Consider the following 27,453-nt stretch of genomic DNA (forward strand, 5'->3'; position numbering starts at 1 on the left):
AACAGTAAATAATTGTACAATTTACAGAAATGTCTAACAATATGCTACTACATCATATACGCCATATATTTGTTTTGTTATCTGCAATATGTGTATATATTAACATTACATTTTCAGCATTTACCAGACACCCTTATCCAGAGCGACTTACAATCAGTAGTTACAGGGACAGTCTCCCTGGAGCAACTTAGTGTTAAGTGTCTTGCTCAGGGACACAATGGTAGTAAGTGGGATTTGAACCCGGGTCTTCTGGTTCATAGGCTTGGTGGTTTGGTGGTACACACACACACACACACATACATACATACTTGATTATAAACTGTTAATTAAGTAATAATAAAAAATAAAATAAGAATTAAAGAAACCTCTCAGAATGAAGTTAAGCTGGTGACAGGCTGTATGAGGACTGGAATTTGCATTTTACAGAGACAATACATTCATAATATTACAGTAGTAATCTTTGCTATACTGCAAAGTAAAGTGGATAACATTGGTTATCTAGGTAGAATGGTAGGAGTGGTTTTATCTTTTGACAAAAAAGATTGTGAACGAGCGACAGAAATAAAGAAGCAAGTCTACAACTGGCCGCTAGATGGCGCGATTGCCCGTTTGTGGAATTGTGACGTTAAAGGCTGCATGTATTTCACAATCAGAATCGCGTTTATTGGCCAAGTCTGTGAGCGAACACGTAGAAAGAATTCGATTCCGGTCGATGGTACAGTAAAAAGGAACAGCAGTGTAGACTAAATCCCATATAAAGAAAGAGAAGAAAGTGTGTCTGCAGCCTTCTGTATTGTCTGACAGAGAGCAGCAGGTCGAAAAGTCCGTGTCCAGTGGGTGAGGGGTCTGTCACGATTTCTCCTGCGACTTTTCTGGTTCGTGAAAGGGACGTAATAATAATAATACAGAATGACATAATGCGTAATATATATCAGCATTATTAGGAAATCCCTTAAATCGTCATATTAGCACACACACACACACACACGTCTGTCTCTTCCCACAAACACACAAAGAGCGCTGAAAGTAATTGAATTGTGTTCCTACAGTCTGTTTCTGTGCGTTCGCTGTCGCGCAGCGCTGTCTCTGCTGATGTCCATGACAGATAAGCGTTGCGTGACGTCAAAAGCCGTCAAGAAAGTAAAACGCCCCACGTCCTTTGGCGCCGCGACATCACGGTACCATTTGGAAGCGAGTCTCTCCACGGCTCCCCACTTTCCTCCGAGTCTCCGCCGTGGGTCGGTGGCGCCTGGTGATCGTTGTCGCCTCCCGGCCACCAAGATGGGAGCGCTGGCCAGGCTGCTAGCATGGCTGAGGGAAGGGAGGCAGTCGAGGAGGCTGATCCTGCTCATCGTCTTCATCGCGCTTCTGCTGGACAACATGCTGCTGACGGTGGTCGGTGAGTCGCGCACCTGTTACTCCACAGTTACTTCCACCCACAAGCACCAGTCATCTTTGCTCAACATTTGCAGAATTAGGTTTATTGAACGAACTGTGTTGAATTTCTTTTTCTGTCGTGTGCCAGAATATTTGCTAGTTGCTTTTATGTCTCTTGAGCAGACTGTCATGCTCCATTCCAACAAATTCCAATTATGTCTTCTTTAAAATCTATTTTCAAATTCATTCATTTCATTATGTTGGTAGTTATGGTAGTATACATATATAGATTCAGGCTAGGAAGGAAAATGACAAAAGTACAGAATAAAAAGTGCATCAGTAAACATCTTATATGTGTATGTGTGTGAATGATCAAAAGTTTTGCGTTTTTTTCAATGGCAGTTCCCATCATCCCTAGTTACCTGTATGCAATGGACGACAATGCCAGTACTGCGGCTGAGAGCGTCACTGCACCTACCCAACCTCCTTCCAGCTCTTTCCAGACCATTGTTTCCCTGTATGATAACTCCACCCGCTTGACCACAGGGGGTGCTTTGCCCTCCATCCCGCAACCCCTGCTTCCTACCACTTCTAATGTCTTTACCAGTACCTCCGAGCTGGACTGTCCTAACAACAGCAAGCAGCTCCTCAACGAAAATGTGAAAGTGGGACTCCTGTTTGCTTCCAAAGCCACTGTACAGCTCATCACAAATCCATTCATCGGACCTCTTACTAATCGGTGGGTATCTCAGCATGTGTTTGGGATTTCTTCTTTTTTTTTTCAATGGTATATTATAATAAATGTATTATAATTTATATTTTTAGCAAAGTATTCTTTAGATAAATTATTATTGTATCTATAGCATCCAGTATATGGATCCTCTTATAGCTTGAGGGAGGTGGCTCACTATGTGTGTACACCCCTGTGTGTCTGTTACATTATGTCATGACTGGCTGGCAGTCGTGACGCCACATCGGGGGAGGGCACAATGCGCTAACACATATACAGGGCATCCAAAAAAAGATTTCTCAGCATATCACATTTTCCACATTTTATTACAGCCTTATTTCAAAGTGGAATAAATAATTCTTCCCTTATAATTCTACAAACAAAATGACCATAATGACAACATAGTTTACTTGAGGTTTTACTTGAGTTATTAAAAAGAAAACAGTACTGGGAAATCACATATGCATAAGCATTCACTTACATACGTATTCAAAAGTATTGCCTCTGCGTAATACATTTTGCGTAATTACAGCCTCAAGCTTGGCACATGTATCCTTGGCCAGTTGGATGGAACCGTCGGTGCACAGCCACTTTCAAATCTCTCCAGAGATATTCAATGGGATTCAAGTCTGGGCTCTGGCTGGGCCACTCAAGGACATTCAGTTGTCCTGAAGCCACATCTTTAATATCTTGGCTGTGTGCTTGGCGTCGTTGTCCTGCTGAAAGATGAACCGTCGCCTCAGTCTGAGTTCAAGAGCGCTCTGGAGCAGGTTTTCATCCAGGATGCCTCTGTACATAGCTGCAGTCATCTTTCCCTCTATCCTGACTAGTCTCCCAGTTTCTGCAGCTGAAAAACACAGCATGAAGCTGCCACCACCATGCTTGACTGTAGGGATGGTATTGGCCTGGTGATGAGCAGTGCATGGTTTCTTCAATCTTTGTCTCATCATGGTCTGAGAGTCCTTCAGGTGCCTTTAAGGCTGTAACATGACAAAATGTGGAAAAAGTGATGCATTGTGAACACTTTCCAAATGCACTGTACAACAAAAACACACATCCAATACACCGTATGTATGATTTGTTATCTGCAATATGTGTATATATAACCTCTCTTTAAATATGTACACACACACATATATATTTTTAAATACAATAGTTTACAGTTATTTCCTAATTATTTATTAGTATAGTGAACTTTTTATATTATACTGTTGGCATAGTCCTTATGCTATTTATATTTTGCTGCTCTTGTACAGTCCACGTCTGCGTGACAATGTAAATTTCCCACTTGTGGGACTAATAAAGGATCGTGTCTTAGCATAGCCAACATTGCTGCTCAGATTGGAGTGCAAGTGTAATGAGGAAACCAGGATTGGATTTTGCTATATGGGTGCAAATGGCATCTGTATTTCAGGTTGTTATTATAGGAAAGTCGAACTTTACATTGGATTTGTACATGATTTTATGTATATATTTATATTCTGTTTTAGGCAGCATCACACAAACACTACACATAATTTTTCCCATTTAAAAATATGCTTTCCTTCACATATTCAGAATCATATGTGTTCTTTTTTGTGTTCTTTGGTTTCATTCGGATGATGCTATATTTGTGCATGGTCTTGACAGGGAATCTGGCAAATTACCCGTCACACATAAATATAAAATGCCTCAGGAAGCATGGCACTTGATCTGAGCTGAAAAGTGTTCTGCTATTGAAGCAAACTGCTGATATCCGTAATTGTCCCCCTGTCACTTTCCAGCTGAGGAGGACAAAGCACTACAGTCCCTGTAAAATATAACTGCTGCTCTGCTACTGCTTCTCTTGGTCACTATGTACACATGCTCACACACACTAATACACATGCAAACATTTGCACCAATCATCATTATACTGCTACATGCAATGTACACACAAGCCTGTGAAGAAGCATAAAAGTACACACAAAGTCTTACATATATTAAAATGTTCAAACATCTAATGTGGGCATGATCTTACCAGTTATAGTACAAACATTACAGTACAAATTGACAAATTATCCACACACAAAGTGTGAAAATACAATAATCAGTACCTTGTGACATCGATGCGCCTTTTTACCCTGTTGACGTCGACAGTTGTGGCCAAAGGTTTTGAGAATGACACAAATAAAAGTGAAAGTTTTTCACTTTTCAGTTTTTGTCACTTGCTTCTCTGTTGTATTGAAGTATAATTTAAAAGGCCTTTTGTGACAATTATTGTCAAGTTTCTGCAAAGAGTCAATATTGCAGTGCAATTATCTTAGCATGCTTAAAGGTCATACATCTGTAGATACCAGCCTTTATTTTCAGCTAGTAAAATTGCAGGACTGTCCAATCAGTTGAAGCTTGCAGGGGTGGTGAATAAGAATATGCTTAGTGTCAAAGACAAATTAATTTGTGTTGAAATGACTAAGCAATCTGTCTTACAATTTAATTAATTTTATTTCAGATAACAGTTCCAAAAGTTCTTTATTGTTGTGTTTTTGATTGTACACTAGCAAATGAAGCCCATTCTAAACACATAGCACTCCAATTAGTGCTAGTTTGAAAATAGTTCCCAAATTATATGTAATATTGTATACTTATCTTGTTACAGAATTGGATATCAAATCCCCTTGTTTGCTGGGTTTTGCATTATGTTCCTGTCCACCATAAGTAAGTGCTGTTTTAATTTTTTGTTGAATTGGTACAGGGAGTCTTTAAATACTTTATAAACAGAGCATTAAAATGCATATATTTTTTCATCCAAATTTTAAATTAAGGTGTTTTTGCAATGTTTTATACTAATTAATTATGTTGTATGTGTGGAACTACTGTAAAGATGTTTTCAAGATAAATAAGTGTGTGAGAGCTCCTCAGGCTCCTCCCATTTTTGATTCTGTTAAATAAAACAAGATCAACGATCATGTTCAAGGTGAGAGAAACAATTACACATAACCAAAAGTTAATTTCTCCTCCTCAAGATACAGATAAATACAAAGCAATTCTTTCTTGTTTTATCTATTTATGTAAATCCAGAAAATGTTGAGGATACGAAACAGAAGGAAAACCTGCTGATGACAGAACTGAACTTTTTTATTGTAAATTACAATAGACAGAATATATGTCAAAATTACTACACATTTTCTAATGTTTTTGACTAAACTTTTCATTAAAATACCCAAAGTATACTTCACACTTTTTTACAAAATTGAAGGATGTTGCAGGACAAGTTTGTTTTTGTTTTTTTATCTAATACAAGCTTTTTCAGATATAATTAAAACTAGTTTTGAAAGCTTAAATCCATTTGTAAAAAATATAGGGTTAAATCATGAGTGTAGGGAGTGATCAACAATGGTTTGACTTCATCCAATTAGCCAGTCAGGCTGCTGTACACACAGTGGAACTTTAAATCATAAGTATGATAGATCTATTTGTGCTGTAGGCAATTTATTCAGGAAATTCATTTGATGTGCTTATTAATAAATGTTGTATTATTTTCGAGAAGCCCAGTTCTCTTTGAAGTGTTTTTTTGGTATTTGCTTTTAGAGCTGAATAATCATTTAACTAATAAACTAATAATACTGCTAGCGCTGCAGTGTGCATAGTGCCATAGTCTTTAAATGGTCTGCAATGGCAGGTTAAATGTACAGTCCCTGAAAAAAAGTCTTGTCGCTTGAGTACAAATTGACCTCAAGTGCCGCTGAAATATTTTTCTATTCAAGATTTGAAATGGCTCATTTTATTCCCAAATGTTTTGTAATAATGTTTCAGTGCAAAACGAAACAGTTAAAAGTGCACTAGACCTCCACATCAACTGCAACTAGACCTCTGCAAACATGCCTAAGATTCAACCTGAGACTAAAGTGTTGATTATCAAGAGGCTGAAGACCAGATCCACTGCTGATGTGGCAGACACCTTGAATGTGTCTCAGTGTCAAGTACAGAGGATAAAAAAAGGATTTGAAGAGACTGGAGACATTTTTGACAAGCCCAGGACAGGCAGACCCCGCAAGACAACTGCTCGAAAGGACCGTTTGTTGTCTCAAAAATCCAAAGCCAGCCCATTTTCCACTGCAGCAGAGCTCCACGAGACCTGGTCACCTGAAGTCCCTGTGTCAAACAGAACAGTTTGTCGGATTCTGTCTCGAAATGGCCTCCATGGTGGAATCAGAAGCCTCCACTAAACAAAAGACAATTAATAAAATGTGTTGCATTTTCCAAGGCCCACAGCCTGCTAAAAGGATGGATGCTGGAAAAGTGACAGAAGGTGGACTTTTCAGATGAATCTTCTGTTGAATTACACCACAGTCACCGCAAATATTGCAGGAGACATATTGGAGCCAACATGGATCTGAGATTCACCCAGAAAACAATGAAGTCTGGTGGTGAAGAAGATCAAGGTGCTCCAGGATTGGCCAGCCCAGTCACCAGACATGAACATTGAGGTAGGATGAAAGAGGAAGCATGGAAGACAAAACCAAAGCATATTGATGGGAGGCATGCAAGACTGCTTTCTTTGCTATTCCTGATGACTTCATCAATAAATTGTATGAATCCTTGCCAAACCGAATGGATGCAGTCCTTCAAGCTCATACAAGATATTACATTTTGATCTCGCAGCACCACTACTTAATTTGCTGACATATTTTGGTATTTGCAGCAAATTTGCAACAAAACTTTTGTCTTGCCAAAATTTGACTTTTTTTTTATTTAATGAGAAATATTTTTTCAGTGAAACTAATTCATTTCAATGCATTAAACATCATTTCGTAGGTTTTAGCTTTTCATATGAGCTATTTCTAACACCAATGAATTAATTAAAAGTCAGGTTAATAGCAAGTGTTTCTGAAAAAATAGATAAGTGACAAGACTTTTGGCAGGGACTGTAAATGCCTCAGACCATGTAGCACTAGCAGCCTAGTTACAAACTTAAATACAATAGCATGTTTCAGTAAATTTACTCTGATGACAGCTACAGACAGCCTAAGCAATCATTGTGAATGTGTGTTTGACAAGAATGGAAGCAAAGCCGTTGAAATGAGTCATTCATCAAAAGGTCATTCATCTGTAGATTTTAAGGTGGTAAGGGAAAGTACTAACCTCTTAGTTCAGCTCACTGCACATCTTACATGACTTATAGGAACTGTTTTCCTGGCATGAGGAGCACCTAAAATATTAAGCAGGTTGTTAATGTTCTTGCAGATCAGTCTAAAAAAATTAAATGTACGCATTTTAAGGATTGGAGGAAGTAAATTCACCAGGTTCAGTTAGCAGTTAGATCCATAGTTCTATAGGTCCATAATACCAAATATTTCAGATCCTGACCCTAGTTTGTCTTTTTATATTTTTTTCCTGTTTTTGTCCCCTTTCTTACAATACCTTTCTGTTTTAGTGTTTGCGTTTTCAAAGAGCTACACTCTGCTGTTTTTGGCCAGATCATTCCAGGGTGTGGGGTCCTCGTGTTCCTCGGTAGCTGGTAAGGTCATCTCCCTTCAGTTTCTTAAACCAATGCCCAGGTGCCTTGAATTTCAGTGTTTCAGATGCAATTGTGATATATAAGACATATCATTTGGTTCACATAATGCAATACCAATCCAAAAATATGAATATTTAGACATCATGAACTTTTAATATGTTTTTCATTTTAGTCATCTTTAATGATGAGATAAGTGTAAACATTTTCTGCCATGCTGAAAAATGAAGCAACAATGCGCTTGATTTTTTGGGTTATGTTGGTGTATATATACTAGAGGTGTGCATAGATTAATTTTCTTAATCTAGACTAATCTCACTGTAATCTTGTAATTAATCTAGATTAATCAATATTTTAGATTAATCTAGATTAATCTACATTAAAATGGCTCATTTGAATTCTGCCGAAGGCATTCAGAATATGTGTGCTACCCAAATAATGACTAGAAGTAAGTCTTTGAGAACGGGTTTATCAATCCAGGTGGCGCATTAGACCAGGGGCTCATCTCCTGTTTGCAAAATGAATCACAAACTGCTTGAGAAAGCTGCTCTACTATTATAATTGGTGATGAAAATAAATTATGTTCTGTAAGATGTACTAGTGTTTACCAACTGTTTATTCAGTTAAATATCTGCATCCATGTTACCGCGTCACGTTTGATGTGGTAATTTCACAGTTCGAAGACTCGTTCTCGCCCCCTACAGTGCAATTCGGCTAGGTATACATCCGCGCTAAATTATCAAGGTGAAAGTCATCATAGTGTAGCGCTTCTTCTTCTGCGTTGTGTAATTTGATTTCGTTTCTTGAACCACAAATGATGAGATGACACCCAAGAGATTTTCTGTGCAAAGTGTATTGTGTACAAAAAGCAAGAACATCGCGTCTTTCTGCACCTCTCTCTACAATATACAGTATTAAAAGAACATAAAAAAATATTCACAAAATAACACACATGCAAAATATTCCTAATATGTACATAAATTAAAATGAAAGAATTAACTTTTTGCACACAAACCCCACGCAACTCTCACAGCTCATGCCATGTGTCCAAGAGACCTGAACCGGGTCTCAAAAACAAAATAAAAGTCTTTAGAAAGTAAGAAAATAAAAGACACAAGAAAGAAGAAGTATACTTATAAATCTAGTGTAACCATTTAACTCCAGCACAATAGCTTGCGTAGTATAGACCCAACTCCCAACCCAACTTTGTGAATAGATTAACGGCAATATTTTTTTTATCGCCCGATAAGAGTCTCACGTTAATGCAGCATGTTAACGCCGATAACGGCCCACCACTAATATATACAAAATACAATTGGTGGCTGCCAAATAGTTTTTTGTCCCACTTGATAAGATGAGAGAGGTCTGTAATTTTCATTATAGAGACAGAATGTAAAAAAAATCCAGGAATCCACATTGTATGTTTTTTTAAAGAACTTATTTGTATAATGGTGTTTGGTTAATAGCAAAAAATCACCTCAATATTGTATTTTCTTGCATCAAAATGTAATTTTATTAGTTTTATCCTGAAATTACCAACTCAAACCTTCAGAAATATTCTCTGGGTAACCTTGGCCTGACCCCCTGCGCATGATTGTCCTTCCACTGCAACCCCCACAACAGTCTCACCTAATCCAATGCCCCTTGGACTTGACTGGTGGACTTTGTTGTACACCCAGATGTGCACCACCGGCTGAACTTGCGCTCCAGCCTGCCCCAGATGTTCACAGGCTAACTCATGTACCGCCCCCGAACACAGCTGCACAGCCATCATGTAATCCATGCTTGGGGTGCTGAGCAGCATGTCATCAGGAGGCCGCCCACACACCAGGGGCCTTATTTATAACCATTGTGTACACAGAAAATGTGCGCATATTTACTTAAACTCTGACCCATGCGCTTCCTTCTTTCTCAAGCACCACCCTACACACACCTGTTTGAGTTTTACACATTTATAAATGAGACCCCAGGTCAGTCACATTTTTATTTGTGAACATCATTTTCATCTTTGACCAGATGGAGAACCAGGGTGTGCATTCCCCTAGCCACCACCAGCTGCAGCACCTCATGAACCCCAGCTGCGGAAGAGCACATCCTCTTTCAGCCGCAGGGAATCTCATATTTCCTCCAGGCCTTTTGTGGCTTTGCCATGCGGGGCCAGCTCTTGAGGGTTAGGTCTTTTTCCATTCCAGCACCGACCGGGTGGCAGGGTCCTCTTGCTGGGTCTGCTGCCCCCTGTCTGGCTGCCATGGGCCCAATGCTCCGGAATGGTGATGGCAGTCAACTCACTCTTTGTCCTTCTTCCAAATATGGTCCATCTGCAGCTAGAATTCCACACCAAGTAGGTAGGGCCTAAAGTGCCTGACCCCCTCCATCAGCCCCAGCAGCTCCCACCAGGCTCAGGGTGGCATAGGGAGCAGCTGAAGTAGATGATTACTTGCTCCCCCTCATCATGCTGAAGAAAAAGAGTGATTCATTTACTGCTGGGACAACACTGCGCCCAGCCCTGCTTCGCTCGCATCCATGTCCAGGATGAAACCCCTCCCCAGGTCACCACCTCCACCTTCCCAGGCCTCACTACAAGTCTGAGGAATTCAGTTTCCAGGAACAGCAGCTTACACTTCTTGGGTTCAGCAAGAGTTTCACCTGCTCAATTTGCTGAAACATCAACCTTAGATTTGCCAGTGCTGTCCCAGTGTTGGTTGAATGCACCAGGAGGTCATCCAGGTACACAATGCACTTTAAATCAGCCTCTCGAATGTAGCCGGGCTGTTACACAGGCCAAATGGCACCTGCCAGGAGTTAGACCCCAGATGAAGCAAACTGAACTAAGTGGACCAGGACAGGCTGTCCAGGGCTTTGTCAATTCAGGGCAGTGGGTATGAATCCTTTTTTGTCACTGCATTCAAATGCCTGAAGTCCACAGAGAAGCGCATTGAGCCACCTATTTTTTTTGTCAAGGACCACCAGTGAAGCCCAGGGGCTCTGGGAAGGCTGAATGATGCCCCCTCAAACACTCACATAAAAGGGTCTTCAATCCAGCCATCTCTTCCACGTCAAGCTCCTCAAGCACAAGCTTCTTGTGGTTCTGTTAGCTGGGCAGGCCTCCTCATGCCAATGCATTCTCCCCTTGCCTAGCACACCTCTACTGCAAGCTGGCATCAAAACCCAAGATACAGTCATCATTAACATCTGCTACAAAGAAACAATGTTCACAGGTGGAGGTCCATCTGTTGGCCTTGCATTTCTGTTACCTGGCCCGTAAAAGTCTCCAGATGGGTGGAGGTTCTTCAGAGGTATTCTGTTTAGTTTGACTAGACTGATCGTAGAACCGGTGTCAACCGATGTCACCACCTCCTTACAGTCCAGCTGGCACAAGAGCTGAGGCCTTTGGCCAGGGTTCCCCACCCACACAAACTCAGAGGCTGGACTGGTGACACTACTTCTACACTACCTGAACCCTTTGAGGGCAGGCAAATGCAAATTGTAGACATCCTAATTTCCTTGAAAAAAATTAAGTTTTTGATGATGTGGACATAAGCTTGTTTTTATTTCACTCCCTGTGTTTAAAGTAAGAAGCAATAGCGTTTCAGTTGTCTGTGAGCTTTAATAGGTCTGTAATCTGCTCTGGTCCAATCCCAAGACAATGTGACAATGAAATGGATAGTAGAATTTTATTGCTGAATAGTTGGATGACTGTGTGGTGTCCACAAAACAATACTGGCTTTTTTAATAATTGAAAATCCTTTGAGGGGAGGCCTGCACTAATTAGGAGGGATGGCATCCATCCCACTGACTGGTGTCACCAAACCCTCAACACGCTCTTTTCACATGACACCACCGCCCCTGTCCTCCAACATCCAGACCTGTTTGTTGTTGAAGTGGACACGTCAGAGGTTGGTGCTGGTGCTGCCCTCTCTCAACACAGCCTAGACCAGAAACTGCACCCGTGTTGCTTCTTCTCACGAAAGCTCCCTCCGACGCAGCAGCGTTACGGGGTGGGGGACTGTGAGCTCAGACCATCACGTTCATTCGCCGGGCATTCTGGAGGCCATCGTCGATGTACAGGCCTACGTGGATGCCTGTGATGTCTGTGCCCAGGACAAGACTCCAAACACTCCACCTGTTGGTCCCCTGCATCCACTTCCAATTACTCATCATCCCTGGACCCACATCACCTTAGACTTCATCACCATCATCCTGACCATAGTAGATTGCTTCTCCGAGGTGGCCCACTTGGTCGCCTGGCCAAGCCTACCTTCCTCTGCCACAACTGCTGACCTCGTGCCCCAGCACTTTGTCCACCTTCACGGGTTCCCCCAGGTCTACGACCGGGGAGCCCAATTTGTGTGGAAGGCATTCTGCCACCTCATCGGTTCCACCTGCAGTCTCTCTTCTGGCTACCGCCCTCAGACCAACGGCCAGATGGAGAGAACCAACCAACACCTGTGGTGCTTCGCTTTATACCATCAGCGCACCTGGCCAGGTTACCTCCTTTGGGCGGAGCGGGCCCATAACCTGCAGGTTTCCTCTGCCACAGGTCACAACCCTTTTGAGGCCATCTTCGCCCACCAGGTGCCCGCAGGTGGGGCCCGTCGGCCCTTCAGATGATCCGTGGCTGTTGAAACGCCTGGAGAACAGCACAGTTGTCACATCCACCCTCGTCACATCCACCCGCCGGACGTCTGCCCAGTATGATCGACGACACCCACACCGACTGCACTTCCAAGTGGGACAGAGTGTGGCTGTCCACTCAAAATCTTTGTCTCTGGAACGAGTGACACAAACTGTCCCCTCAGTACATCGGGCTGTTTCGTATCCTCAGCCAGATGAATCCCCTCACCTACCATTTTCAACTGCCACCCAGTATCCATGCCCATCCAGTGTTCCATGTCAACAGACTGAAACTCTTCGTAACATCATCCCTTCATCCACCGGCTCCGGATCCACCACTGTCACGGATCGTTGACGGGGGACCCGCTTATACGGTCGAACGGATCATAGACTCCTTCTCCACCTCAACCCAGTAATATTGATCCTATTCATCTCCTCAACTCTCCCCCTTCATCCTGTTCCTTCCCCAATTCAACCAAAAACGCAAATGACAACATCCATGTGGTGTTGCGGCTCACACCGGCTCTTGTTCTCATATTAAGCTGGAGGAAACTTACCTGACTCCTTGGGTCCAATCGCACTGGGGCTTCTCGTTTCTTCAAACAAGTGCTCACGTTCTGGTCCCGCGCTGGTTCCGTGACACAGACGTTGCTCAAAAAATCTTATAACACATATCAAACACTGAATGATATAATGTTTAATGCAACTTACTCTTATTATTAACATTTAGCAAAGACAAAGTACTCAAACAGAGAAGGTTGATTCCCAAAATAAGCATTCCAACTAGATAGCAAGCCATCTGGATTAGAGGAGAAGATCATATTTATAAACCAATTTGCTTAAAAATATTTACATTTATCAGTAGTTACAGGGACAGTCCCCCCCAGGAGCAACTCAGGGTTAATTGTCTTGCTCAGGGACACAATGGTAGTAAGTGGAATTTGAACATGGTTCATTGGCAAGTGTGTTACCCACTAGGCAACTACCACCCAGCAAAATATTTGTGATCGCTCAGAAACTCAGACTCAGTATTAGCATTCAGTTTTACAATTTTCACAGATTCAGCTTGCAAAGACTGTGCCAAAAATCTAAAGGTGGTCTGAAGCCACAGACCTCGAGCAAGACACTTAACCCTGAGTGTCACCAGGATGACTGTCCTTATCACTAGTGGGTGTAAGTATTTCTGGAGAAGGGCATCTGATAAATGTCGTAAAAGTACACATATGATCATTTTAATAGTTATCAGTGCCAGAGTAATGGCATTATGTAAAAAATTTACCTAAAAATAATTTATTTAACCAGTAAATTAAAATTACACATTAAAGCCACAATAAACCACAATTTTAGTACACTGTACTAAAAATCATACTTGTCCTTATACTCTCATAGCTGAGGTGTAAAAAAATGACAGGTCTCTCTCATCAACTTGCATAATCAGTGGCTGCCAAATGTTTTGCCTCACTGTCTGTATATATGCATAAAAGAAGTGTTTTTCTTTTTACTCCAGGGATGGGGATGCTGGCAAGTGTGTACACTGATGATGAGGAAAGGGGAAATGCCATTGGCATTGCGTTGGGTGGACTTGCAATGGGAGTTTTGGGTATGTGTCCTAGCCTTTCTTATTAACTATTGAGTAAAAGTTTAAAAAGACAAGCTCTAATTTGGTTTTTATTAACTGTGAGCAAGTAGGCTTGTGAATGCATACAACATGATCAATCCAGTTCTGCTTCTTTCTGATTTCCTGTGAATGAGCGAAGGCCCATGTAAATGGGGAGGGTTGCCTCAGGAATGGCATCCTGGCGTAAAATTTTTGCCAAAACAATTAAATGGACAACAAGATTGGTTGATCCTCTGTGGTGCCCCTAACAGGAGCAGCTGAATGAGCTAAGCTATATTAAGAGAAATCAGTAGGTTTATTCCGTTTTGTGGGTTAAATATATGTATATTTTTAAGAAATATGTTTTGTCATTTCAAATGCAGTTCCGTAATATCTCAAAAACATAGAGAACATACATAGAAACGTATCATTTGAAGGGAATTGAAAACCATTAGCATTTCTAAAGATTGCAAAACAAATACAAATGCTGTAATGTCTGTTTTTGGACAGTTGGACCTCCATTTGGCAGTGTGATGTATGAGTTTGTAGGAAAGACTGCACCTTTCCTCATTTTGGCAGTTTTAGCTATTCTCGATGGGGGTAAGTTTGTAACTTAACTGTTTATAATTGTTGCTTTATTTCTAGTGTGACACAGTATTATCCAAGTAACTTGGATAATACTGCTAATTTAACATCAAAAAAAATATTTGATAGATATTTGAAGGATATTTGACAGACAGACAGATGTTAACTTTATGCATCCCAAAGGGAAATTCATTATTATGATTCTCAACAGCATTGCAGTTGTTTGTTCTGCAACCATCCAAAGTGGCACCAGAGGTGAGTGTGAGGCTGCAAGCATGCTCTATTGTATATTTATTCAGTCTATCCATTTCCAGCCCTGAATCAAACAAGTAGTCTGCATTCAGAAATGATTATTTTTTTATGCATGACCATTTGAGTAATTAATCATTAACCAGAGTGGTAATATTTTATTAACTGTCATTTCTGTTTGAATGAGGCATCATCCACCATTAATCCGCTAATATGAGAGAGTTAATGGAGGCTAAAATGGGATTTGCCTCTTTCTTTGTTTTGACATGATACTTATTTTAACAAAGCCTGAAAATGAGTGCAGGATGAAGCAGATCTGCTGTAATTAGAGGGAGGGGGGGGGGGGGGGTGTAATTACATGCTGTCTGTTGAATCCTGACAACTTCCAGTAGGTCTGAAAACTGAAAAAGCATCAGCCATCAGCATTTTCTTTTGAATAGTTACACCATATCAAATTGTTCTCCATAATGTAATCATGTGGCATGATTGTAAGAATGACCAGTTCAGTTCTGTTTTCATCTATATTCTCATACTGAATATAGGGTGAATAAACAAAATGGGTTGAAGAATATCATTTTGTGCATTTTCGTTTTTATAGAGTCAGAAAGGCACTTCTCTTGTGACCCTCATGAGGGATCCATATATCCTTATAGCTGCAGGTAAGATAAGGGGCCATTAAAAAGACACATAGGTAAAAAGCTGCATCTTTATCTGTTCGGATAAGTTGGGGATTATTGAAATGAAAACTGTTCAGAAAAAAATCACGTCAGTGTTTTCTGTACAGTATATTTAACAATTAATGTACAATTCTTAAATAAAATTATTACACACAAGCATACTACTGTAAATGCTCAACATATTGTAAAAACAACCATTCGTGTATCACAACCAGAGCTGTAGCTGAAGAGCTGGAAGGGAGCATATTTGTGTCACAGAAACATTCAGCCACTCCAATTTCCCTTCCATCAGAAAACAGTCTGGCTAATAAGGGTATTACGTAGTAAAAGACTAAGGAAAGGGGGAAGAGCGAGAAAAGAGGTAAAAAGACAAAGAACAGACCAAGGGCTTGATTTTATTCTCTTCTGTCTATGCTCTTTTCCAGGTGCCATTTGCTTTGCTAACATGGGAATTGCTATGCTGGAGCCAGCTCTGCCCATTTGGATGATGGAAACTATGTGTGCCAAGAAATGGCAGCTAGGTACAGTGATGCCTTGTGTCTGTGGCCCTCTGAGCTAAGTCTAAGTCATGAGACTGTATTTTTCAGTTTTCAATATCAGTGTACTAAAATCAGCTGACATTAAATTTAGACAAAAACAAGCACTTTCCAGTTTGGTTAGTTGTTCTTCCATTAAATGTAGACTGTGATTATGTATTCTGGAGACTACATATATAATACCTGAATACTAAAGTCAAGTGTGAGGCTACATATTTAAAGTGAAAATGAAGTGATTGTCATTCTGAAACACGGAAGCACAGCACACGGACGCACAGCACACGGTGCACACAACGAAATGTGTCCTCTGCATTTAACCATCACCCTTAGTGAGCAGTGGGCAGCCATGACATGCGCCCGGGGAGCAGTGTGTGGGGACGGTGCTTTGCTCAGTGGCACCTCAGTGGCACCTCGGGATTTTATTACCTGCTTCATTACCCACTAGGTCACCACTACCCCAGTCTACCTAGTGCTCACAGTTAAGGGAGGCACAAAGGATTTGGTTATAAATGTACAAAGATAAACGAAGACTGTGTAACATATTATCTTATTCTCCAAAATGAGAACTTTTGTAAAAACCTTTGTTGTATTCAAAATTGCAGTTTGGATATTAAGTTTAAACATACATGACAATTTGATTCATTATGGTGATGTTAAACAAAACTGATTGGATTAGCTTGGTTTTATATTTGGATTAGCATGGAGTACTGTTTCTAAAGCCTTTTTATCGTTCAAAAAGAGGACAGATAACCAAGCTGGGAGCTGGAGAGGGGTGGAGAGCAGGGGAGTGGAGAGTTATAAATGAAGGAGAGATGGCAGGGAGAGATGGAGGAATGACAGGATATTAGGGTGTCAGTCTCAGATGAAAGGAAAGCATGAGCTTCATTAGAGTGTCTGGAAAACGTTCAGAGTCTGTGTGATGGAGACTGATAATGCTATCTGAACACTCTCAATCTTGGTCTATCTTCCTTCCCTCCTTTTCTCTCTTTTAGGTGTTGCCTTCATTCCAGCTAGCGTGTCATACCTCATTGGCACTCACATATTTGCTGTTCTGGCACACAAAATGGGAAGGTATGGAGGGAAATTATTTTTTCTTTCTATTCATATTTTCTTATCTTGGCCTTCTACTCTCTGTTTGTGTTGCCTTTCTCAGTATCCAAATGAGATTTGTGCTTTTCATGCTTTTTTAGTTAACGCTAAATATTTTATGTTATGATATTGACTGATCTTTCCTGTTGGAACTGTGTGATCGACACATTCATATAATGTGGTGTTTTGTGTTCTAAAAATTATGTTGCAAACTTTTAAACGTTCAGCTTCATTTCCTTTGAAAGTGATCTCAATTACTGATTTGTGTAAATGTAGTTCTATATTTCCTGTCATTTAGCAACAGATTAGATAGGGAGGATTTTCTTTTTATTCTCACTGTATTGTCACTGTGGGCTTCTTCATAAGGTGCTGGTCCTAATAATATAAATACAAAAAAGGAGGAAACAAAACCCCACTATATGATAAAATCTTAAGGGATTATGCCTGGTATGGATTTATTATGTATTATTATTTAAATTAGTATATTCAAAGTAAAAAAAAACATAAGTCAGAAGTGAAAAAGTGAAAAAAATTACAAAGTCCAAAAAAAAACAAGTCAGAAGTGAAAAGGTTAAAAAAAAAATACAAAAAATAACAAAAGTCAGAAGCGAAAAAGTGAAAAAAATTACAAAGTCAAAAAAAAAAAAACGTCAGTTTGTCAGTTTTTCCACTTTTTTTACTTCTGACTTTTGTTGTTTTTTAAATCAGTTTTGTCAGTTATTTCCCTTTTTCACGTCCCTTTTTCTCAGTGTAGTGGCTATTAAACGAGTTTACACATCAGACGTTATTTACACCAGTTTGATGATATCCAGTTCGAAAGTAATCACATTATGCAAGTTGCATTTTTTTAAACAAATATTACAAAATGAACCCATTTCATTTCTCTAGCATATGTATTATAGCAAAAACAGGGAGTGATCAGATGCTTTCTTTGAATCATCTCTAGAACTCTTCACTGCCAACATTTTGCATGAATTGTGTCTGGCTAGGATGAATTTTGCAGCCATATCATTAACTTCCTACATTTATTTTAATGTGTTAAATAATCACAATGAGTAACATGATCATTTTGATGTGTTACCACATTGTGGCAAGACTACAGATCAAGTTGATTCATAGTGATCACATTTAGATATAAAACATATTCAGTATTTTATGCAAATTGAGTTATAAATATTATCTTGTCCTCTAATCCAGGTGGCTGTGCTCTCTAATTGGAATGATTCTTGTGGGGATCAGCATTCTGTGTGTGAGTACTTTGTCTTTGCTAAATGTTAATTGAAACTGTTTTATGTTTTATGTTTATTTTTTAACCCTTCATTTTATGACAGTGGCCCTGCATTTAAACATTAAGGTCTATGCAACAAAATGCAGCTCCATGCACCCTAACCTCAACTATATTCCTAAATGCATATGCAGGGCATGTGGTACATCATTACCATGTACAGATACTTTGTCATTTGATCATTGCAAGCAGTAATTCGGTGTTTGGAAGCAAGACAGTGAAGGTGCCTGATGTTTGAGTTATGTTTTCAGAATGTACAGCATTATGGAGACTAAAGGCCCAGTAGAAGCAACCATGATTGATTTACAACAGAAAAGCAGCTACTAAACATCAGCCCAGAAGCACTGCTTCCTCTTAAGCAGGAAGTCCAATAATTTCTGATAAACATTTGATCAAATTACCACTGCAGTGCCATTCTGGAGCTTTCGTGTGAGTTCAGTGGCCAGCATCCTTGGCCTAGGAGTGAAAAGCTATAGCATCTAGCCATATATTCTCTTCTTCCAAATATTCTTTGTATAAGCAAACAATCATTTTTGCAGTGATAATTCAGGTAATAATTTACCATACATTCATTTGTACATATTTTATATATGCCATTCAAGAGGTGGAGGGCACATCTTAATTATCAGGTACTGTCCAGACATTTTTTTAATGACTATGGTATCTGCAATGACTGTTAAAAAATAATTTTTAATTAATCAATGTGTCTTAATTTCCAAAGTAATGCTGCCTTCACCAATGCAAGTTTGTCACTTTTAAAGGTTAATTTCAATCACAGTACCATAGTAATCAATAAATCGAGAAGTATGTGGTGGGTTTGATTGATATTCTGACTTATTTTTTTGCCGGTGGTTGGCCTAGCAAAACAAATCTGAATCCCGATCTGCCAAGGTACCGCTGAGGTGCCACTGAGCACAGAACCATCCCCACAGACCTCCCCCCAGGCGGCTGTCATGGCTGCCCACTGCTCAGCAAGGATGGTTTAAAACAGAGGACACATTTTGTTGTCACCGTGTGCTGTGCTGCAGTGTTTCACAAGGACATTCATTTCACTTTCTTTCATTTCATTTGTTGGTGAATATTTAAAATTTATTTTATTGACAAACAAGGACATTTCTGAAGGACCCTAAACATTTTAACTTTTCTTTATAACAGGTTCCTTTAGCCAAAGACATCTATGGGTTGATTCTACCAAACTTTGGCGTCGGTTTTGCAATTGGTAAGCCTTTTTTTATTTCATAAAGTCAATTAGTACAGCTATTAGGGACTTTATGTAGCTGCTTTTATCCAGGGTTATTAAAACCAAGATCAGCAATTCATTGTTTTAATGAGATCAAAAATGAATATGAAAAGAAATATCAAAGTCTCCAGTTTTATTCACAGGTATTTACAGCTAAATATGTTAAACAACACATTTCATTTCAAACCACCAAGTTATTCAGTTACTTAAAAGTATTGGAAAAGACTAAATTCAACATACAATTCATTGAATCTACCAATTGTAATGCTTCAATTGTAATGTTTTCTATTTTGATCTGTTACTCTCTTCAGTCCTCTCTTTAGGAGGTGAAATGCATGTTTATTTGGGTAAAGATCTGCTGACTGAACTGGCAAATCCAATGATGTCCGGATGCTGCAGTACTGTCTGCCTGATTGTAGAAGGTTGACCGGTTTGTGACTGGTGACTTCTCAGTTTCCTCAGGCACTGCTTGATGTAGATATCATGATGCAGATGATGTAGTCAGTGCTGCTTCTATACCAGGTGGTGATCTAGTTAAGGAATTCCTGAAGGCTCATGACAAACCTGAGACAACTAGTCTCCTGAGACAAAAGAATCACTGCTGTGTCTTCTTCACGGTTTTGTCTTGTCGGTGAACTGTCCAGTTGAGGTCCTTTGTGATGTGCACTCAAAGAAAACAAAAACTGCTCACAGCATTGTTAATGTTCTCCGCTGTTCTTCCTGAAGTCCATTATTAGTTCCTTGGTCATGTCGAGGTTAAGGTGGCTGATTATTGTATCTGATTTCAATCCTGTCTACTAATCACCTGTATACCGTTGGTGATGAGACCCACCACCGTAGTGTGGTCAGCTAGCTTCACGGTGACGTCAGAGTCGTCAGTAGTCATGTGTGTAGAGTGAGTACATAAGAGCCACTATTTGTCTTGTTCACTGATGAGTGCCATACAACAATAGCTGGTCCAGATGGATGGAGTGGTGAACGGTTGGTGGACGGCCACCATGTCCCAACAAGGCTGCAACATCAGCAAGGGGTGGAGAGTCATGTATTTATTGACCTCTTAGTAAAGAAACAAGAATTGTTCTTTTCATGACAAAATCATCTTCATGCATGGCATCTTGTGCTGCTAGGAATACCTCGGCATCATTGGCTGCTATGGGCATGAAAGGACAGAAACTCATGCCATGACCCCCATCTTCCTTTCACCTTAATCCTATTGAGAACCTTTGGAGCATCCTCAAGTATGAGGAACTGTGGTTTATGTGTTTGCTTTAATGCTCTCACAATTTGTCCTTGGATTTCCTGGGATGACCAGTTTGATGCTTGTTGCTCAGAATAAATGTTTTCCTTCTTTTTGAGAACATTCCAAATTGCTGGCTATGCTTCAGGTTTTTGACAAATGTTTTCCCACTGTTCTGGTTTGGTCTAGTCTTGACCACGCAGTAGTTTAACGGGAAACATGGCAAACCTAAAGTTCTCCTGCAGCAACAACAGTTGACACCCCCCACACTTGAGCCTTCTGCACACAAGGAAAAACACAAAAAAAAAAAAAAAACAAAAGGAAGGAAGAAACCTTGGGAAGGAGTGATACAGAGAAGGACACCATTCCAGGGTAGACTGAGCCTGCAGGATTGGTGATGATTTGAAGAAAAATTTGTCCAAGGTGTAGTGGTAGAAAGAGTCCAATGTGTAGTACAGAGCATCTGTCCATGTTTGAAGATACTGAGTGCAGAGTCGGTTTTGGTCCAGTGTCACGGTCTACATTGCATGTACATTATGATGCTACTGGTTAGTCCATTAATTTTTTTAGATTTTTATGCAGAATACGTTCTTGTGCACATGATTTTAATATGTTAACCAATCAGAGCTGACGCTGCACACCGGGCAATCACAGCTAAGCTGAGCGGGAGAAAGATGTTAACCAATCAGAGAAAATCAACGTCAGTCATTTGGGAGCATTTTGGATTCAGGAGAGAGGATGTGACACAGAGCAAGGTAATTTGCAAGACTTGTGGAATGATTGTTCCAATGAAACGGAGCAATACTTCAAATCTGTTAAACACTTAAAACAGCGTCATAAAAACTGCATGATCAATGCATGTTGACAAAGTCCATCGAAACAAACAAAAGCACACAAAGACAGACCAAACAGACTGAACAAGTACCCATTGTTCAAGCATTTGCAAGCGCTTCGAAGACTAATTCAAACACCAGCTGCCATCTCGCACTTTCTTGCAAAAAACCTTTAAGAGAGAAATCCGTTTTTTGGTTTTGATTTATTGTTTTGACTGGAATTGAGGTTAGTTAATCTTTATTTATTTTATGTTGTCTGTTTTAAAGACAATTTTACTACAGTTTTGTTCATTAAACACAATACTAAGTTATTTCATTGTGAAATGTTTTATGCACTTCTTGCCAAAATCGCAATATTCGTTCAAAAAAATCGCAAAATGATTATTTTGTCCATATTGCACAGCCCTACTACTGGTCCACATGAAGATCCCTGAAGCTGTAGTTGTGACGGTGGTGGTGGCTGTGGTGACCCTCTGGTTTGTTTCATGGTATGTCCTCGTTTAGCAGTTGTCAGGAACCAGGATTTATTTGCTGGTCTCTTCACTGGGGTCTGCCAGTAGTCTGGACGCTTGATTCCGTGTCTCGGAGAAAAACAAACAGAAGCAGCGGCAGACAGTGGACTTAATAATTGACACTAAAAGAAAGCCAGAGCTCTATATGAGAAGGATCTGCTCCCAGCTGTGACCTTCTGCACCTTTGGTACCAGTAGTGACCCCGCACCCATTGATCGAAGGGGGTGTGGCGGTTCATAAAGAACCAAAAGTTCACTCAGGTACTGTGGGGCGAGACCATTTAGAGCTTTATAGGTTAAAAGTAGGATTTTGTAGTCAATCCTAAATGTGATGGGTAACCAGTGCAGTGATTGTAAGACTGGGGTGATGTGGTCATATTTCCTGGTTCTAGTTCGAACTCTGGCTGCAGCATTCTGTACTAGCTGGAGTTTACTCATGCACCTACTAGAGCATCCAGACAGTAATGCATTGCAGTAATCTAACCTTGATGTAATAAATGCATGGACCAACTTTTCTGCATCATGCATTGAAATGATATTTCTTATTTTCGCAATATTTCTAAGGTGAAAGAATGCTATTCTAGTGACATTATCTACGTGTGAATTGAATGAGAGATTAGCATCAATGCGGACACCTAGATCATTTACTTCTGTAAAGGGCAGTGGTGGCCTAGCACTTAAGGAAGCGTAATCAGAAGGTTGCAGGTTCAAATCCCAATCCGCCAAGGTGCTACTCATGGCAGCCCACTGCTTACTAAGGGTGATGGTGATGAATCACTTCACTTTCACTTTTTTTTGTCCCTGTAACTACTGATTGTAAGTTGCTCTGGATAAAGCTGCCTGAAAATGCTGTAATTGACTGCTACCTTTAACAAAGTTTGTATGTGGCTGGTGCTAAGTGACAAATGAATCATTTTAAAGATAGGATTTATAACATTGGGTGCTACTCGTGTAAGGAAACAGGAAGCGGCTCTAATACACAAGTACATTGATTTGATAAAGTATTTTCATTAATTCAGTCTCTTTAAGGTGGTTGAAGTGTTCAAATCAGTGGTTTGCTATCGGAAGATTTTTTTTCCGTAGTAATGTCAATGGAACTGTTTGTTACACTTTAAATCTTATTTCTATTTGTAACAATTTTAGCATTAAAGAAGTTCATAAAATAATTGCTAGTGATGATAACATAGAAAAATAGTGCTTGGTGTTATTGTCCTTTGGTGTCTATAGCACAGGGAGCTGCTTTCATTGTGTTTAAGACATTTTTAAAGCAATAAGGAAATGATCTGAGATTATCTCAGATTGTGGCAGAGTGACTGTCTTCTATATTAAAAACTAAGGTCAGTACAAGATCGAGCGCTTCTAGATCCTAATTGGTGGTTACCTCTAACTGAGTCTAATAAAGACAGGAATGCTGTTCTCAGCGAGTCTTCTAATTTATCACAGTGGATGTTAAAGTCGCCTACAATTAGGGCTTTAAGTAGCCGACAATAAGGTTCTCAGTATTATACTGAGAACATCATAAATTACTGCGAGGCCACCTCCTCTTCCAGTTAAGCGAGGTTGGTGTACATAGCTGTATCCAGGAGGACTAGACTCGTTTAAGGCTACAAATTCGTTTTGTTTTGGTCAGGTACAGTACATCATATCCCTGATCTGTAATAATTTCATTAACTGAGCGCTTTAGGTGTGAGAGGTCTAACATTTAAGAATGTTATTCTTTACGAATGATAGTGACGGGTGATAAGTTGCTGAAACAGACACCACGTCCAGCCCGGCGAACAGACAGCGACAGCATATTTCTGTTTCTTGTTTTATAACAGCAAGGTACAGACACAGTTTCATTAGTGTAGAAGGTGGGTGGCTGCTCTATGCAAATGGTAGACGCTCGGTTTAGCCAGTATGTCTGCCACCTGGTCTCGGCTCTGCTACCTGTTTTAGCCAATTCAAGCATCTCTAGGAAATGGTCTTTAGTTATTTCTGACTGGCATAGCCGGACATTGTTAGCACCGATGTGAATCACCATTCTGGTATATCTTCACATTTCTAAATATGGAGTTGCCAATGACTTGAGCCGGTGGTTTTCAGGACTCAGCAGATGCTGGTCCTGAATGTGAATGTTTTCTATGTTTCTAAGCTTGTGACTGTCCTGAGAGTAGAGATCTCGTCAAAATGTAGCTTTCCAGTCGAAGCAGTCTGTGGGCAACAATAGTTTATGATGTGGGGTCCTTGGGTTCTTTGTTTTAGGGATAGGTCCGAGTACACTTGAATCATGGCCCAGGCTTCACCCTTGGACAGGTTGTCCATTGGAGGCCAGGACCTCTTTGGGAGAGGTGTTCCAAATCCAAGGTTTATGAACAAAGAATGCAACAAGGCTCTTTCATTATGCAGGTTATCAGAGAGGTAAAAAATCTTCTAAGACTATTCAAATTTGTATCCTGTCTTTCAATTTCAGGAATGGTGGACTCATCCATGATGCCCATCATGGGATATCTGGTGGACTTAAGGCATGTCTCTGTGTATGGAAGTGTGTATGCTATTGCCGACGTTGCTTTCTGCATGGGCTTTGCTTTAGGTAAGCCGATCAAGACCCCCCCCCCCAATGTAACAGTGCTGGCCCCCCCAAAAAAACCCTCGAGCTCTGTGTTGAGGCTAAGCAGAATTCCACCCTTCTATTTGTAGGGCCGTCAGTTGGAGGAGCAATTGCACGGAGCATCGGCTTCCCGTGGCTCATGACTATTATCGGAATCATTGACATCCTGTTTGCCCCCCTCTGCTTCTTCCTCAGGAGCCCCCCAGCCACAGAGGAGAAAATGGTAAAAAATTGTGACTGATCAAAAGAGCTATTAGGGAATGATGAAAGAATGGGATGCACTACACATGACTACATCATGCCAGTATCCTTAGAACGCCTTTGATCATTACACTGCTCTTCTGCTTGGTTCTATATAAACACTAGGTTATTCTTATTCTTGATACACAGACAGATGTGCTTTTTACAAACCTTTCACATTTTATTGTCAGCAAACAATGATCTGCAATTTTTCTGCCTGGTCTACGCTACAGAAAACTGTGTATCTAAAATGAACTAAGGTATTGTGCATGGTCAATGATTACTGCACTCAGTGTAGTTTTGTCTTATGCACATTTGATTAAACATTACAATTTGGTCCAATAGACACAAAAAAAGGTTAAAGAATCTAATGAATATATGATGTTAAATTGCATTACAGCAAGGGGGACAGTTAAGAAATAAGAAACATTATCATCAGGTGCTTCAGTTATGCTGTTTTTTGTTTCCAGGCCATTCTGATGGACTCCAACTGCTCAATGAAGACCTGCTCCTATTCTACACAGGGAACCTACCCTCAGATGAGCAATGAATTTGAGACAGAGAGTGAAGACTAGCAAGATGTATGTGTCCTTCAAGAGAATTTATTTTGTTGTAAAAAGCAAAAAATAGAAACAAACACAAAACAGACCTTGTGCAAGTGCCATTGGTTGATCTTTATTGTTGCTCTTGTACAGAAACCAAGACCAAATAACAGTGGCTACTATGTTAGTCATGAGAGACACTATTTATGCCAATAGCCTTACAGAAACAGTACTTGAGTTTGAGCGCATTATCTTTACCCATATTAGTGACAAGGACGGGATTAGGCAAATGCAGCCAATCATTACGTGTGTCTTTAACAGGGGAAATTGCTGAGGCATTTTAGGGTGGTCAATTTTTCAGCATGGGGATGATAAAAACTGCTGCCCAATACTGGAAATATTTTAAATTTATCTTATTATGAAGTCTGTCTCCCAAATTGGGTGTTTACGATCATCATGTTTAATAAGGAAATACAGTAACTGCTAAAACTAGACCTGAAAATACCATTACAGAACCCTCCATATTTAAAAAGCGGTCTATTTCTCTGGAAACATAATCATTTATTACCACATTATAGTTTATTTATAGTATTATTTAGGTGTGCCCTCCCAGTGCAGTGAGCTGGCAGTCTGCACAGGATTAAGTACATTAAAGTACAGGAACATATTTCAGTCAGCTTATTTCATACTAAAACCACAAGTGTTGAGTTAACGCTGCACACTGACAGTTGTTCCCACTGAAGTTAACACTATCACACTTTATTTTATATGTGAAATGAATGGTTATGCATGAGTATCTTTATAACTAATAACTATTAAATACTAAAAGTTAGGTCAAAATTCTGGTAAAAGTTACGTTAGGGATAGAGGATCAGATTAACCAAATTTCACCTAACCAGGGAAGTTCTGGGAACCACTGCTATGGACTGAATCCTATTTTATCCTGTTTTTATGGTTGGACCCTTCATATAAATATTAAATATTATATTATAGAAGACTGGGTATATGTGGAGTTGTATATCATTATTGAAACAATATTGTATTTTGGTGGTTTGGTGTTTTATTTTCAGCAAATAAATGTATTGGATGACTATTTTTCATATTTGGAATTTTAATACAAATGCGACTAGGACATTAAGGTGCCAAGCATATTGAACACAAATGAACATTTATTCAACTGCATGCTGCAGCAGCACTTTGTGTGCAAATGAACAGATTAAAAAATATTTTTGTATTACATGCCAGCTGCATAGTGGCCTTGACGTTACATTACTATACCGAGCAGGTCCGCTGATATACAGTAATTTGAAAAAGTTTGGGATCCCCCCAGCAGCTTGCTTAATAATTTACATTACTTTCACTGAAAAAAATAACAGTGGTATGTATGAACATCTGAGTACTGGGGGGTTTTCAGAACAAATATTTTAAGTGAAGCAGTATTTACTTGTATAAAATCAAATGAGGAAAAACTGGCTGTGCAAATTGTGTGTACCCTTATTTTCCGTGATTTGAATGCAGGTACCACATGCATGCAAATACTGATTTCTTGCAACAGCAAATTTATTAGCTCATTAAGCCTTGCACTGAGGTGCCACTGAGACCACTCACAGCTCTTCTGCGCCTTTCATTGCTGCCCACTGCTCACGAAGGGTGATGGTTAAAAGCAGAGGACACATTTCGTTGTGTGCACCATGTGCTGTGCTGTGTATGACAATGACAATCACTTCACGTTTACTGCACTCATGCCATAAACTGAGTAACTTTTATGCAAAAGCTTTTTTTGACAAGCCTTCTGGTTCACAGAAACTAAGCTACTGTCTGCCTCTTGGAATGTGGGGTTCTTCTTCTGCCATGCAAGGCACTTTTTGTTTGTGACCAAATAACTTATTGTGTACTTGAGCATACACTTAACAGTCAGTTGCTCCATCTGGGCCTGTCCCTGTAACTACTGATTGTAAGTTCGCTCTGGATAAGGGCGTCTGGTAAATGTAAAAAAAATGAGACCCAAAATTTACTCAATGGGTCAAACGTAGCGGAGGTTCTGT

General features: G+C 40.0%; 1 protein-coding gene across 3 annotated transcripts; it reads left to right on the forward strand.

Moving 5' to 3' along the window:
* The first annotated feature begins 1,085 nt into the window (after positions 1-1,085).
* On the forward strand, positions 1,086-26,501 carry slc18a2 (solute carrier family 18 member 2). 3 transcript variants are annotated; one of them, XM_028967565.1, is made up of 15 exons: positions 1,088-1,399; positions 1,780-2,116; positions 4,725-4,783; positions 7,503-7,586; positions 13,705-13,797; positions 14,305-14,394; positions 14,591-14,634; positions 15,227-15,287; positions 15,731-15,826; positions 16,834-16,912; positions 18,128-18,179; positions 19,371-19,434; positions 24,489-24,608; positions 24,716-24,849; positions 25,337-26,501. In XM_028967565.1, exons 1-15 carry the CDS (start codon positions 1,093-1,095, stop codon positions 25,439-25,441), a joined length of 1,725 nt encoding a protein of 574 aa, XP_028823398.1. In that variant the 5' UTR covers positions 1,088-1,092; the 3' UTR covers positions 25,442-26,501. The 3 variants fall into 3 exon arrangements, with proteins under 3 accessions (XP_028823400.1, XP_028823399.1, XP_028823398.1); XM_028967567.1 differs by lacking the exons at positions 24,489-24,608; positions 24,716-24,849; positions 25,337-26,501 and adding an exon at positions 21,318-21,977 and having other exon boundaries at positions 1,086-1,399; XM_028967566.1 differs by lacking the exons at positions 24,489-24,608; positions 24,716-24,849 and having other exon boundaries at positions 1,087-1,399.
* The last annotated feature ends 952 nt before the right edge of the window (positions 26,502-27,453 follow it).

The sequence above is a fragment of the Denticeps clupeoides genome, unplaced genomic scaffold, assembly GCF_900700375.1.
Source record: "Denticeps clupeoides unplaced genomic scaffold, fDenClu1.1, whole genome shotgun sequence".
NCBI lineage: Eukaryota > Metazoa > Chordata > Actinopteri > Clupeiformes > Denticipitidae > Denticeps > Denticeps clupeoides.

Bases quoted from the DNA above. Each gene is read 5' to 3' on its own strand.
- slc18a2 (XM_028967565.1), top strand. From the start codon at position 1,093: ATGTCCATGACAGATAAGCGTTGCGTGACGTCAAAAGCCGTCAAGAAA. The intron at 4,784-7,502 runs GTAAGTGCTGTT...TTTCTGTTTTAG, and splicing joins TATGTTCCTGTCCACCATAA to TGTTTGCGTTTTCAAAGAGC. The intron at 13,798-14,304 runs GTATGTGTCCTA...GTTTTTGGACAG, and splicing joins ACTTGCAATGGGAGTTTTGG to TTGGACCTCCATTTGGCAGT.